Source organism: Aphelocoma coerulescens, chromosome 3, assembly GCF_041296385.1.
Source record: "Aphelocoma coerulescens isolate FSJ_1873_10779 chromosome 3, UR_Acoe_1.0, whole genome shotgun sequence".
In the NCBI taxonomy this organism is placed as follows: domain Eukaryota; kingdom Metazoa; phylum Chordata; class Aves; order Passeriformes; family Corvidae; genus Aphelocoma; species Aphelocoma coerulescens.
The window spans coordinates 75,531,881-75,547,112 of record NC_091016.1 but is presented as its reverse complement, the minus strand read 5'-3'; the positions used below and the strand labels follow the sequence as shown (position 1 = coordinate 75,547,112).

At 42.8% G+C, this 15,232-nt stretch overlaps 1 protein-coding gene across 2 annotated transcripts in view; it reads left to right on the top strand.

Annotated features, from left to right (window-relative positions):
* The first annotated feature begins 10,398 nt into the window (after nt 1–10,398).
* The window catches only part of DCBLD1 (discoidin, CUB and LCCL domain containing 1), a 47,236-nt gene continuing 42,402 nt past the window's right edge, over nt 10,399–15,232 (top strand). Inside the window, exon 1 of one of the 2 annotated variants that reach the window (XM_069010918.1) lies at nt 10,399–10,819. In XM_069010918.1, coding sequence (XP_068867019.1) covers nt 10,399–10,819 — 421 coding nt within the window. The remainder of the gene's footprint in view (nt 10,820–15,232) is intronic. The other variant, XM_069010919.1, reaches the window with a different exon arrangement.

Genomic DNA, 15,232 nt, shown 5'->3' with positions numbered 1-15,232 from the left:
TCATCCAAGCATCTCAAAAGACCACTGGACTGAGTCTGCCAACTCCATTGACTGCAGCAGCAGTCACTTGAATTTAGATGTATTGATTTTAAATTAATTGCAGTGCTTTTAAACAGCCTAAGTATCATGTGCCCACAGCCATATGTGCCGACCCTCGAGCTGGCACAGACATGCTGTCAGACTCACAGCAAGGTGGTGGTTTGGGTGTTAAACCAGCTTTTAATTTTCTTTTGCTGAGGAAATTTCCTTCCAGCTGAGGGAAGTTTCCTTCCTGAGGAAGTTTTCTTCACTGAGAAGTCAGGCAGATGCCAGAGCAAGGAGGGCACAGGCACGCAGAGATACACCTGCACACTACCAGTGAGGGTGCACTCTGATGCAAGAGGATTTATCACCTGTGAAGGACATCAGCCCTGACATTCCCTGTCATGTTCCCAGACCTGTTTTCCTGCCCTGTCCTAGCAGTGGGGTCACTCCCCCTTGCACCAGCTCCAGTGCTGTTTTGATCCTCTACTGAGCTAATTCAGGTCCCCAGCACAGCAGAAAGCCATTCACATTGTTGTCAAGAGAATGTTCTGCTACCTCAGCAAATTGAATTAGCTCAACACATCAGGTGAGCTCCATGAAGAGGGGAAGTAAGGCAAAGAAAAGAAACCTTTGACCCAGCTAGTTCGAGCCTTCACTCTAACAGCTGCTATTGTTAACTAAATTTAGGTCTGATACATCATTGTCCCTTAATAGAGGGAAGCCTGGGGAGTGGGGTCTGCTGCTCATGACACGTTTGAATGTGATCTTGCACAACAGAGCAGTGACCTCTCTCTGCATTATGATAACACAAATAGTAAGAGGTAGCCTTTAATTTTGAGCGCATCTGGACTCCTAAAAGATTTGCAGAACAATGACATGCTTAAGCTGTAATGACAAACTCTACCTCAATGTAAACCAGGCTAAGACAGGAAAAACATTAAACAAGGGATGTCATACAGGTTCATATGCTTATGCTCCCAAGATTAAAGATATAAATTGGTTTATGAAAAGTACATTGTTTTTTCCAGTATAACTTACATGCACAAACACAAATACGCCTTTTCTAAGGCTGAAAGGACTCAGTGAAGCTCAGAGAAGAAAGGGATGCACTAAAAAGAGGAAACCTCTATATCAAAATGGATATAAGAGAATTAATTTTAAAGCAATAACTAAAGCAATGATTTCTGAGAAATTTTTCTGGCTTGGCTGGGGTTTTTGTTTGTTTGTATTTTGAAAAATTTATTTTCCAGCCATGTTTTGTATTTCTACTAAATTACAAACCAGAGAAAGACTATTCTCTGAACAAAGGTTAATGTGCACTTTTGCAGTAATCCTCAGATTAAGTAAAGACTGTATCCTTCAACCTCCCTGGGCATTTGTGTTCTCAGTCCTGTGTACTGGTGGATACCCATCCTAACAGCAATTTAGCTGAAGTTTGAACAGCTGAGGTGCAGACACATGCTTTCTTCCATTGCTCTGAAAGCTGCAGAAGTTGAGGAGACTGAAGAGCTATGGATACATCAGTATCTTGAAATATTACAGCATCAGAATCTAGAAAGCATGGACCCAAAGGAGCACTTGGCCCTGCTGTCAACACAGGCTTCCCCAGTAAATTCAAGGCACTTTAGGCCCAAGAACTAATCTGAAGAGACTCTGCCCAAGAAGGACTACTAAGCAGTAATGTTTCATTTAGTGGAGTTTCCAGGTGCACAAAGAGTGCCCAAGTAGATGTACTTCAATGTCTGTATGTCACCAAAAACAGTTTACTGCATTTTCACACAAGTTCTTCAGATAAATATAATACAGATGAGAAATTGTCTATAACTGTGTTTTTATAAAACTAGTAAAACAAAACAGCTATAAATATTTCCTTTATGTAGAAACCGGTTAACCTTCGCTTGGTAGAAGGGCTGTCTGCAAATGTTCAAATGCTATCATTATTTTCTGAGGTATCTCTGCCATGTTGTTTTTGTTTCCTTTGCTTCAGTGTTTGCTATTTTATTGCATTAATGTAATTCCACAGATCAAAGTAACAACAACAACAACAAACTCCTGGGACAGTAACACAGAACAAGGAACATCAAGAAAAAATACTAGGTGTAAGATGCAAGAAAGTAAGTGAAAGTTCATGGTCCACCCAATCCAGGCTGCAATCAGCAGAAGCCAATGTGAAATTACCTACATGTGCTCCAGAGTGGTTTGTAACTGAGAGGAGGCTGAAGAGCAGCCAGGCTTCCCACTCCTGCTTGTTTAGAGAATAGGATTTACCTCTCTAGACCCCTAGTAATAGGAGCATATTGGTGGGAGTGTGGGAGAGGAATCAGATAATGCCATGAGAATGAATCAAAATCCGTTAGATCGCTCTCTTTTCCATGTAAAAGCTACAGTCAGCCAGAAGGCAGTTGTACATGCTAACATTAATCCTGATGACTGATTAATATACCATGTTCATCTTTATTGAAACAGTAAGTCAAATACCTATAAATGCCTAGATGGTACAGTATTCAAATGTGGACAGCAGAAGTCTGAGCCTCAAAGATTATGGTAACCCCTGAAGAGATGAGGAGTCCTTGTAAATCTCTCATGAGCAGGGTGCTGCATGAGAAAATCAGAAACTGCAGGGACTCAGGTCTTCTCTCAAGAGAAGAGGTAACTGCAGAACTAGAGCAGGTAATTATCACCAGGGTTAGTTTTGGCCTGGTTGGAGCAGCCAACAGCAGAGTCTTAGCTGTGGCTGACTGCACCATTACTGTGCTCACCATCTGGCATTCTGGGTGTGCATCCTGCATCCTTTTGTGGCAAAATAATCTGAACCATCCCAAGGCATCTCCTCTGTGAGGCTGTTTGTTTCTCTGGGCACATGAGGAACTGTGGCTGGGTGCTGGGGATTGTTACAGGAACTTTGGCCACAAACAGGCGTTCTCTGCCCTGGTTGGTTGTGCCAGATGAAGGTTTTCTTGTTCCCAGATGCGCAGGGCTGTTCATCCACTGGAGAATGAAGCCATGAAGGGTTCACTCACACTTTTTAAGCTATTGCGGACAAATGTGTATGAAATAGATAACACAGTGTGGGAACTCAACATGCCCAGGCAGCAGGAGCTAAAAACTAAGGTTAGGCAGCAGAGCTGCACACACAGTGAATGCTGGCCCTGGCCTTAACATCTCTCACCTGTGCAGGTGAGCAGCCCACAGGAGGTGAATGCCTGGGCTGAATCCGCATGGACAACCAACGCCACCCTGCACCAAAACCATCATCATGCTCAAGGGAAGGAGGGCAAAGAACACCCGATTTTGGTGAAAAGCTGCCATACTGGATATAGAGCAAAAAATTAAAATACAGGCTGAATTTAAGTCTTGGAGGCAGACCTAACTCAAGATCAACTACATATATATATAACATTTGGAAAAAGGCCTTTAGGACCATTTATGAAGCCCAGGGCCAAGAACAACTACCAGTATACATGTCTGACATAACTAAGAATACAATATCTTTAATGAAAAGAAGTAGACAGAAGAAAGCTAAAAGTTCTTGATTTGGGAAGGAATATCTGAGAAATTATACCATCCATACAAACCTAACTTTAGGTGATAATAAATCTCAATTATTGATCTTTTATTATCTTATGAGGAAGGAATATTCAATATTGATTTGAGTGTTCACCAACATGTTCTATTTACTTTCTGTTCTGCAGTTATCTTTGACAAGGACCCTAAAGCAGGCTCTAATTTTTTGTATTTCGTAAACAGGCACAATAGTACATTAAAATTAATGTAATTAAAGTAATTAAAATATGATAAAATATTCACTCAACACCACTTTTTATTTAAATTATTTGCAAAAAAAAAAAAAAGGCAAAAAGGTTTTTACAAAGACAGATTACATTTGATCAGGCTTTTACATTTAATAAATAGCCTGTCTTCAAAAGCAATTCATTGTGAATCCTTAAACTATATATACAGTTGTAATCCACAGCTGTGACAGTTATGAATTACAAGAATTTGACCTTGTGATTCATTGGTGTAGTGACCCAATGCTATGAAGAAAAGTTGCACAAGAAGCTTTTTCTCCATACACAACGATTATTGCAGATTTATGAGCTATGATTCCACTATGCATAACTGGCTTATGTCTGTGCAGACTTCCACAGGGCCTGAACAGAGCACAGGGAGGGGGGAGGAAGCACAGTCCCACACAGCATAATTGCTAAATTAATAAGCATGATTCCCATCCCTCTCTCTTGAAACAAATGAACTGAAGAGAAAGAAGGTCTTACTTTTCAACTCCTGAGACTTTCAGCCTGAGTTCATATCATACCCTGCAAGAAAACTGCAGCCTGCCATGAACACTTGAAATTAGGAAGATGAGCTAGATCTGGAGCAAACTGGAAGATTTCTTTTAGATCAAGCAGTTGCTCAGCTCATGCTTATATTTGCTTTCAGCTTTCTTACTTATACAGCCAGGGATATCATGATCAATAAACCAGCACATAAACTGCCCTCTCCAGTGTGTGTAAGTGCCACACTGTCTATATCAGAAATGATCAAGCCCTGCTTACTTGCATTCATCTTCCATTACTCCACACCTTTTGGGAAAGAATATAACTAGATCAATTGCTAACTTTATTTAAAAGACATGTGATTCAAACATAATTGGTTATTCCTGGAAGTGACCACTGGATTGCTTCATATTTTGCACAAGTAAGTTCTTAGCTCCTACTTGGATGCAACCTCAAAAGCATGAGTAAATAATTAAGACTACTTGTTTCCCAAGGGAAAAAAAATGCAGATTGTGCAAATTGAGCTGTGAACTCCCTCTTGAAAATCCCAAACACGCTACTGTTAAAAATTACATACTACCTATGTATTAATGGACAAATTTTGAAATTTTTTTAAAAGTATGAAGACTAATACCTTGCAGAAACACAAAAACTCTTTAAAACATACAAAAAACAATGAGAGCTTTGTCACTGACAATGATCAGGGATGCTGCCAACTAGTAAGTTATAAAACAGTAGGCTCTGTTTTGACAAAGAGTGTCATGAATCTCTAGATCATAATATTTTTCAAGGCAACCCTAAGACAATATGTTTAAATGAAAAGGAACATTCTGCCCCATATTTCTTGACAGTAGCATAGCATGTTTGGTGGATTGTCTTCAAAATCTAGATGATTAGCAACTTTATTTCTTTTTTTCTTGAAAGTATGAAAAATTATGACCTAAGACTACCAAGCAGCTGTGAGAAATTGCAAAATATGTTGCAGTGGGACAAATGATTAGTCTTCAACTTGATCTCATAATTACATCATAATAGGCGACATGATTGGATAGGTTACAGCAATTAAAGTGATGAAAAGTGCACATTCATCCCCTATATGACTCTCATTAGAGTTACACCTAACTGCTGTTGTTGCTGTGAATGAGGCTGCCTATCTCTTAGCATCCAATTATCCCATAGACATTCCCTACCAGTGCCGGCAACAGACCTGCTATCACTCCCACCCAGACAAGACCTACAGTTCTCTGCTACTGAAAAGACAAAGTCTTGAAGCCTGCTGCAGTTTAGTTTTCTCTCCCAGAATTTATTGCCTGTAATTCTTCTTCCATGTTCTTAAAGTCTAAGACTATTTATGGTCTCTCCCCCCTGGGGATTTTTGTTACCAGTGTAATTGCATAATGACACTCTATGGTTCCGACTCATCCATATGGGTGCGGGTGGTGACCTGTGCTAGTGCAAGTTAAACTGTTTCTTCTATCAGAAGATTTTTTTTCTGCCTAATACTTGCCTCATGTTTATCTTAAAGTACTAAGGAAACACTCAGTCATGGTAGCCTCTTAGCTACTTGCTCAGAGCTACTTGAAAACTGGAAAAGTTATTTTATTGACTCCTTCCCTCCTGGGCATTTTCACACCTGGAGAGGGATGCTTACATTAAGCACGAAGGGAAACTGCTAACATGAACTTCACCAGAATCCAGGCTGGCTCTGAGTAGGAGAGCAGAGTCCCACAATCTACTACAAATGGGTAAGGTCTTTTTTGCAACAGTAGTTAGGTGAATATCCAGAGCAGTCCTGGAGGTCAGTCCATCTCCTGCCGGTTTAATGGCATGCAGACTTTAGTGGGTGTTATACAGGCTGACATGTCTTTGCTGCTCCATGGGCAAGGCCTTAGATTCCAATGATAAAAACAAAGCATACAGCACTGTATCCATAAAATACACACACAGAATAATTAATGTGTATCTCAAGGAATTTGCTAAACTTCCTCAGCCATGCCACAGCCTTGCAGCAGCACTGACTTTGCTGTAGTCTAGTCACTTTTAACAATGTTAACTCACATTGTTAACTATGTGAGGACTCCTCACACAGCATACACAAATGTTGCATCTAGACGCACCTCAGGCTTTTACTTTATATGTTTTATTTTCTGAATTTTTTTATATAATCAACACATACCCTTCTAGCAGAAAACAGTCCCTGAATACACAGAGATCAGCAACCAGAGCGCTTTGTTCTCAGCTTTATCCTGTAAATCCACTATACCGTTTGCTTTTGCCCTAGTGAAAATGCAAAACCTGGCCCATGTATAAAGACTGCTAAAAGGCCTCTCAATTTGCAAGCTATCCTTCTGCTAATGAAGAGATTAACATACCTCTCAATGTCTAGAATTGTTCTTGCGTTTTGCAATTTGTAACCTCGGGTCCTCTCCACCTCATTGTGTTTTCAATTCCTCCCCCTTCTTCTATGCAAAGAAAAAGCTTTCCACTTGCTAAGAACGGGGACTTTCCTGTTAGCTGCACAAAAGCAAGACTGCTCCATTAAGATGAAACTTAAACCTCGTTGTATAAATTAAATTTTTGGTTTCTATTTTTTTTATCCTAGGACCCGTACAGAACAAGATGCTTCTGGAAGGAAGAATGTATACAGTGTCTAGCTTGCAAGATAAGCTTAGGTGAATTCTGTGGTGTGTTTTTCCTTCTTCCCCTGCCCCTTGCCCCAGACAAACTACCAGTTTAATATCACATTAGGAACACAAGGACTCATCAGATGATTTATGTCTGCTTAGAAGCAGCTCTTTCTCTGTGTGTTATATACAATTATGCAACAGTATATAAAAAGTATAGGTCAAGAAAGTAAATCCATGAAGGTAGAGACTATACAAGACTACAAATGAAACCTGGGTATGTCCCCATACTGACCCTGCGCTTTCTAAAGTGTATTGAGCTGATTTTGTCCTGAAGTCCTCTCTCACTATTTGTTCATCCTGAGGTCAAAGATCTATGGAATAGCAACTCAATTTCTCGTTTGCAGGTGGCTGCACAGTAAAGGTATCCATACAATGAATGATGAGACACATTGCCTAGCTGTAGGTGACTCAGTTAATACCATTTTCAACAAACACACGAAATACTCCTAACTCATACCCTTGGAAAACTACCTGTAAAGGAAAGGCACATGCTTATGCTAAAAAGTAGCTATGTGTTTGGATGAATTAGGTCTCTTCAAAATTAAGTCAGTGTTAGTGACCAAAATCAGCTGCATTAAGCTGTCAGAAGTGGTTTGGCAGGGAGTTTTCCTGTTGTGAAGCTCCCACTGTGTGACAATTTATTGGTCAGGCTCAATGTATGCCTTCTTTCTGAACTAATCTTTTGCCTTAAAGCACTTGCCTTTAAAACTATATTTATTGAAAAGCTGGTTTTAACTCTCCTCCTTATAAAGGTAAATTTGGAAAAGTACACATGAACCAGTGTAGCAATGTGACAAGGGTTACACAAGTCCTCCTTGTGAATAACAACTTTGAGAGCTATAAACTACTTCATTCATCTAAATGATTATTTAATCTTGGAAGCTGACAGTAAGTTCTTTGCCTACAGCATATTGAAAACTGACAGAGAGAGGGCATAGTAATGAGAATTTAATAGCAAAATAAATAATACAGAAGCTACTTCACTGATTGCATTATTATTATCCTGTTGAAGTCAATAGAAAAGCTGTGCTCCCAACACCTGCAAGAGGAGCAGGGCTTCCCCCTGAGCACTACACGTTTGCAACAGGAAACACGTGGCCTTGGACAAGCGACCAGGCTGAACCCAGGGTGGTGAGAAGATTGAAAAGGCAGCCTGCACACCCTTCCCTCCACCAGTACTCTCGTGTACCAGCCATGAATGGAAAACAAATGCCACTCCCAGACGTTTTACAGCCCCAGTCTCAAGGGTGTGACTTATCATTTCACTACGAATCATTGAAACAAAAGTAACTGTGAATGGAATCATGATCTCTGTCCCAGAGGGCACTGCCGAGCCTCCAGCACCCAGGAGATGAAGAAAGCCTCCTTTCATGGTATCTGCCAACCTACCTTCCCTCTCATTTTGAGCCTCCTAGAGGTGTGTGGCAGGCAAAAACCGTTTTGGCCTTCCAAGGCTGCTAACTTGCCTCTACCAATTACCAACCACCCAAGTTCTGCAGAGAGCTCAGCACTAGTGACATGATCTGCAAGCTCCCTGGCAAAGTGTTTTGCACATTAAATTGCCCAAGATTACTGAAGCCAGTTTATTTCAGCACTGCTTCCCTGAGGTTAGTTGGGATTGACCTGCAGGACTGTTCTGTCAATACTTATGATAACAGTTAACAAATACATCTAGAGCCTCGCACTATTACTAGAGAATATATTCTAGATCTCAGGCAATGGAATACAGATCAGTATAATTCCCAGTTCCAACGGACTGGTTTTGATTGCCTGCTGAGACTAATAGACAACAATGCACACTCATATGTTGTTATATTGCTTTTCAACAACTACCACTCTTTCAAAGATGATACGTGTTTTGCAACATATGTATTGTCCTATTAATTTCTCTCCCTCATGTTTCCATTTATGTCGAGTCTCATTTGTAGGTTTTGAACCAGAATTTGGTATTGGAAAAACTGTATTCTGTGACCACAATATTTTCACCAATTCTGTGGTGTGTTTAAATCCAGTCTTGAGGCTGTTGCAATATTTGACTTTTTGGCTCCTTTGTCTCCATAATCACCCTAATTTGTATGAATTTGTTCCTGACAGTCTGTGAGACAAGTACAAAAACAGGCCACTTTTATTCACAGGGACACACTCCTCTTTAAAAGCCTCTTAGCCTTCAGAGCCTTGACAAGACTGACCAATTTCAGCCTCCTTCAACCAGAAGGATGTTGGCATTTGTTGGCAAAATCCAGCGAGGATTAGTCTCACCACCAAACTGCTGCACTAACAAGCACTCTCTCTGCCTTACACCAGATCTAACATTCTAGTCTGATTTCAAACTCTCTTTTGAAAAAAAGGGTAAGTCTCAAATACTAACAACGTGTGTTAAATACATATACCAAGAATATAATGTACTGGGTACATGGCAAAAAATATGCCTGATCACATATGGTGTCTGAAAAGTTAAAAAACAGACATTAACACTTACAAAACAAGAGCTCAATTAGAATAAAGGTTTACTAAACTCGACTTTTTCTAACATAATATAAAATCTAACAGTGTTGTCTCTGACATCCAAGTTAATTCTGTACTTCATTTTAGCATAGCAGCATAGTGTTCCTGACCTGCCAGCAGTGTGAATCCACCTGCCTCACAGCAACTCATCCCCGAAAAGACTGTACAGAGTCAGACAGGCCACGTTCAATTCTCCAGTGTACTTTTAAAAGGCAAATCATTGGGGCCTGCTTAACATGCAGGTCTCCTGCGGCTGCTGGCACTGTTTCCCTACCGTGTGTCTGCAACCCTCCCTGTGGCACAAGTTTCTTCAGAGCCGGACAGTCAAGGACCCACCCAGACAGAGAGATGCCCACAGCATACTTTAGAAAAGTCCTGTTTAATTCAGCCCATAATTGTAACACACAAAAGCTGGCACAGGTTAACCATGTGTTTTGCAACCCTGCTTGGAGATACCCCCTCAGAAGCGGGTTACAAGACCGAGAAGCCCAATCATGACCCCAGCTGTGCTGAAGGGGCTGGACGGGTCAAGTGGGAGCGCCCGGCCCCACTCGTGTCCGCCCGCGCGCAGACACCCTGCGGCGTCCCCGCGCCCCTTCCCGCTGTGGCAGCAGGAGCGACGCCGGGGAATTAGCCTGCAAACGGGAAAATAATCCTCGAGAACATACACGTATATACGAGTGTGTGCATATATATATGTGTGCATGTATATGCCTTGCCAACTTCGGGGGCTCGCAGGCGATGCCGGGGGCTGCATGGGTTCGGGGAAACCCCACGACCCCGGTGCAGCACCCCAGAGCGGCGGTGGGTGAGACAAGCAGCACTCGGCGAGGAGAGGGGGCGGCGGGGCCGCGCCGGCCCCTCGGTCCACGGCAGGAGGAGGAGATACCCCGAGCGGCAGCCCAATGGGAATAGTGGCGCTTCCCCTTCTCCCGTTTCCTCTCTCCACCCCCAGCCCCAGGCCGGGGAGGCGGGAGGCAGCAGCGCTGCAGCCCGGCCACCGGCGGGGCACGGGGCCAGAGGCAGCCCCGCACGGCCCCTTCTCCGCCTCCGCAGAAACACCTGCGGGGGAAAGGATGCCGGGAGGTGGCCGCCCCCCTCCGCGGGAGCGCGGGCTGGCTCCGGAGCCGCCCCAACGAGAAGGAGGAGGAGGAAGAAGAGAGGAAGAGAAAGGAGCAGGAGGGAAGTGGGGAAGTTGTGCCTTGCCCTCCCCGCCGAGAGCCGGAGCCATGGGCCCCGCCGGGGGGGCGCGGGCCGCCCCCTCGCTGCTGCTCTCGCTGCTGCTTGGAGCCTCGGCCCCGCTCTGGCTGCGGGCGGAGACGCTGGGTGAGTCCGGAGCCGGGCGGGGAGGGTCGGCAGCGCGGCCCCGGAGGCTCCCCACGCTGGGGACGAGCAGAGGGGTGCTGCGGGCTGACCCCGCCGGCCTCGCGAGCGTAGCCTGAGCTGCTCTGTGGACTGTTTATAGCTGACCTGGTTAATCCTCGCCGGGTTTATCCCTGTGTCTGAGTAGCTGCGAGATTAGAGTGGTAACCAGCCTTACGGTAAATGTATACTACGACTTTCTTGATCTTTGTATCTTTGTTAAATAGGACTTTTTTTTTTTTTTTTTTTTTTTTTTAATTAATAAGTCAGTTAAGCGGCGAAAAAATCTCCGGCAAGTTGCGTGCGGCAGTCAGGGAGAGGCCACCTGGGCGCCCGGCTGCGGCCGCGCCTCGTCAGCCCCGGCGGGAGCCCCGGGCGCGGCGGGAGGCGCTCGGTCACCGGCAGCACCGCGTCTGCTCCGGCCAGGGCTGGGGCTGGGCCGGCAGCCCCTGTCCCACGGCTGCGTTCAGGCAGCTCTGCTCTTCCACTGCCTCGGTGAGAAAGTGAAATGCCCATACTCGTGCCTTGACAAAGTTTCGTAGGAATCTCAAAGAAATGTTACGAGCCTTTTTGTGATAGTGCAGTTTGTTGCAATTAGGGTGCGGGTACTATTCTCTTTACCCTGTGTTTTTAAGCTTCCTGTGTAAATTACCAGTACAGCTGGCATCTCCGACCTCGGAGTTGTAACCTCTTGGCTGTTGCATTGCATGGCCTGATGCATCCGTCTTAGAAGACTTTGCTAGCAGCTACAGATAAAATAGTTAATACTGGAAACTAAGCATCATAATGAGCTTGACAATGTATTCAGATAACTTAAAAGTCCCGTATCAATGTTCTGACTTGGCTGCAAATCCCAGAACCCAATGCTGTGCATTAGCATTGTATACATGCATTGGCAGAAAGTACTTCGGCTGATTATACCTGTTCTTCGCATAACCTCCCATTAACAGAGATTTCTGATAAGCATCTCCACAAAAGGGAGAAGCTGGTATGGGTTGTCCTGCCGCTTGCCTGCTTCATGGTAGCTTTGCTGTTCTGTCCTCAGCTGGGATTCCAATTTGATATGTTCCAGGAAACATGTATCAAAGAAAAAACATTCCCTTAATCCCCTCTTTTTATCAGTATTTTCAGGGGTTTTGGGTTTTTTTTTGTTTTCTCTTTCACCAATGTTTGTCCCTCACTCAATGACATCAGGGAGAAGAAAGTCATTTGGGGAGCGAGTAATAGTAAGTCTGCTGGGGATTTTGGGGGGTTTTGGTGAACACAGTAACACAGTAGTAGTAAGTATGAACATCCCTTCTTGTCTGTATTCCCAAATTAATTAGTAAAAGCCCATTTGTTGTATTCATGTTAAAAATGTTTCTACTATCACATCAGCAGAATGGAAATACAAGTATATTTTTTCCAGTTCTCTTTGGACCAAACTCAGATTTACAAGATAATCTGTCCAGTGTCTAGAAAGAAGAAAAGATGTTGATGTCTTTCATTTCTCCACGGGGGAAGTTCTGTGTTTGTTTATTACTGTTACCCTATAAATTAAGGGCTAAGTGTTCTAAAGTCACACCAGTGGAGAAAGGAGATAAGGATAAGTGGATACAAACTTCCTGTTACACAAGCTTCTTGACTTGATTTAAAAGTTGTAATGGAGCAGGAGAAGTGCCAGAGTGAATCAGGCTCGAGTTTCAGATAATTCTGTGTCACCGCTGGTGTTTCCCACCAGCTGGTTCAAAGAAAGATGCACTGGTTTAAGTATATTGATTTGAAAATACCCATTTTAAAAAATGAAGCATTACATTTTTCTGACTCCTTGTGAGCTGACTGCACAACATGCAGCCTTTACCTTCCTCTTAACTTTTTCTTGAGGGGTGCTACAGAACAGGGATGAAGCGGCTGTTATAGCTTCTGTTATTTTACTTCAGTTCCAAATAAGGGAAAAACCGCTTTTTTCACTGTAGCTCGGTTATTTCAGAGAATGGTTCATATCTGAGTGAGGGTGTATAGTCCAGGTATCAGCACTCTTTCTGTTCTTGAAAATATGTTAAATGGGTGTGTTGTCTGAGGCCTCTATGAACATGGAATTTTTATTGTCCATAAAATGATAATAAGAAAAGCTGAGCGTTAAGGGAAACTATTTTAATTAAAAAATATTTATAGGCTTAGTAGGTCTCACCTGGAAACAAATGCTACATCTATGACTGTCCATGAGTAATATATAGCTTTGGGATTTATAATAAAATGTCGTTCTTTTCTCTTTTTATTCTGCTGTGCACTGATCTTCTCTTGGGGTTTCAGTTGCCAGGTCTTTGCTGACAACTACAAAATATACCTTGTTCCCTGTCTGCCAACATCACACAGCCAACCCATATCCTGGTATCTCTTCTAAAAACCTCCTCCAGCAGTTAGAACCCAAGGCAGAAAGAAGGCAAACCAGAATGCATTATCTTTGCCTTTCACTATTCCCTGTTTTCCATTCTGGTGGTGTTGAGCAAGACCTTGAACCATGTAGTTGTGGGCAGCAGAACTCAGAGTTGAATCTGAGTCTTTCAGGGTTTTGACTCATTTTCTATCAGATTTCTGGCCAGTAGGACTCAAAACTGACCCGAAGGTGGTTTGTTTGTAGGACAGCATAAGAGGAATGGGGATTTTAATCTATTAAGTACAAGATTTAAGCCACTGCTCTTGCTGTACCTCATTTATTTTCACTTCCAATAAAACACATCTATGAAACTAGTTCATGTGGGATTTGCAGATCAGCATCCAGGAGTGAGCTTTGCTTGCTGTATTCCTGGATCTGTTGACAGTTTCACCCAATGCCCAGTTGGAAGAATCGATGGGGAGTAGACTTTTATATGTTTTGAGGAAAGGCTGTTATTCAATGTGGCAACAGTGTATCCAGTAATTATGAGAGATTATGCCTGCTCTCAGGGGCTTTCGCAAAACCCTTGCTGAAGAACACTGGTGTGATCATGCTAATCCAGTTTGTATGCCCATTTCCAGCAGTTTGAAATGCAGATCAAGATGAATCTTTCTTGTACCCAAACCCCCCGCCCCCTGCTTCAGTTTCTGAATGTAAGTGATTGGTAAATTTTCAGTTTGTTTGCGTTTTGTCCTTATGTCTGTTTCCTTCCTTGGCTCCCTCTCTCTTGCCTTGGGAATGCTGACTAGAATTGCTAAAGAGGGAGGCAACAGTTTTCCAGTTGCAGTTCATAAGCAATGCGTGTACCCACCACAAGAAAACTGCAATGTTTTCAGTCACACAGACTTTGCTATAAATAGCTATAAGCTCTTCATAAGTACTTCTCTTTAGGTTATCAGGGGATGTATTTCAAACAAAATCAAAGACGGGGAGGCCAGCAGGAGTCTCGCTGAAAATGCAGGGAGAAAAAATGCTTTGGCAAAGTTGTTACCTGCATGGCTGTTGAATCATATTTCATGAAAATCATTTGTTGATTTGCATATGCAAAATATATTCATTTATATTTATCAAAACTTTGTCACCTTTAGTCCACCTAAGTTACATAGATAGCACAGTAAAAATTAGTGGGAAAAAATACCAACTTTGAGGACGGTCGTGCTACTGTATAGTGATGCCTAAGGTACCTTTTCAAAAGTAGCTTAGGTACCAGGACTAGTATAGTCTTGAAAGCCCATCTGAGCTCTCACACTGTGCCAAGAAGTGTGGTCCTGTGTGGTGGCAGGCACTGAAGTCCTCAGCATAGACATCACTATAGTTTGGGGCTGGCTGCATTGGATCAGATGCTCTCCTGTGGCATGTACTCATCAACATATGGGTTTGCACCATCTGCTAAGAATAAAACAAGCCAGACAAAATCAAAATAAAATCCTTCTGAGTGGATTCAGTGGAATGGTGTTGGATCCCAACTAACTGCAATAAAAAATATTAATAGCAATGCATAAGAATGAGCACACAACTTCCCCAAAAGGTTTAATTAGTGTTACAGCTGGGAGTGGGAAACTTCAAACTGGGACAAGCTAATAGTGATGTTTAAATAAAAAAGGATAGTGGTTTGACTAGTTTTAAGAGTATACAGATACCTTTATTTCTGCTTTCAAAATAAATTACGAACTATCTAATTAAACTGATTTTTGTCTGTGAAAATTGTGTGAGTGCTAAAGCCACATTTTTGAGGTTGGCTGTATGCTTGTACATAGAGAGAGGCTGCCAGTAGTTTTGGTTAGGATTGTTGATCCTGTATAATTAAGCCTGGTAGCTGAATGTTTTGAGGAGAGGAAGCATTTTGGTCTTTTGTTGCCTCTCTCCCTGTCTCTTCTTTTGACAGAGCCAGGACTTGCCTCTCAGGAGTTTCCTCCCAAGTCATGAAGGCTAAGTTTGGTGGTGGTGGTGTTCTCACCCTC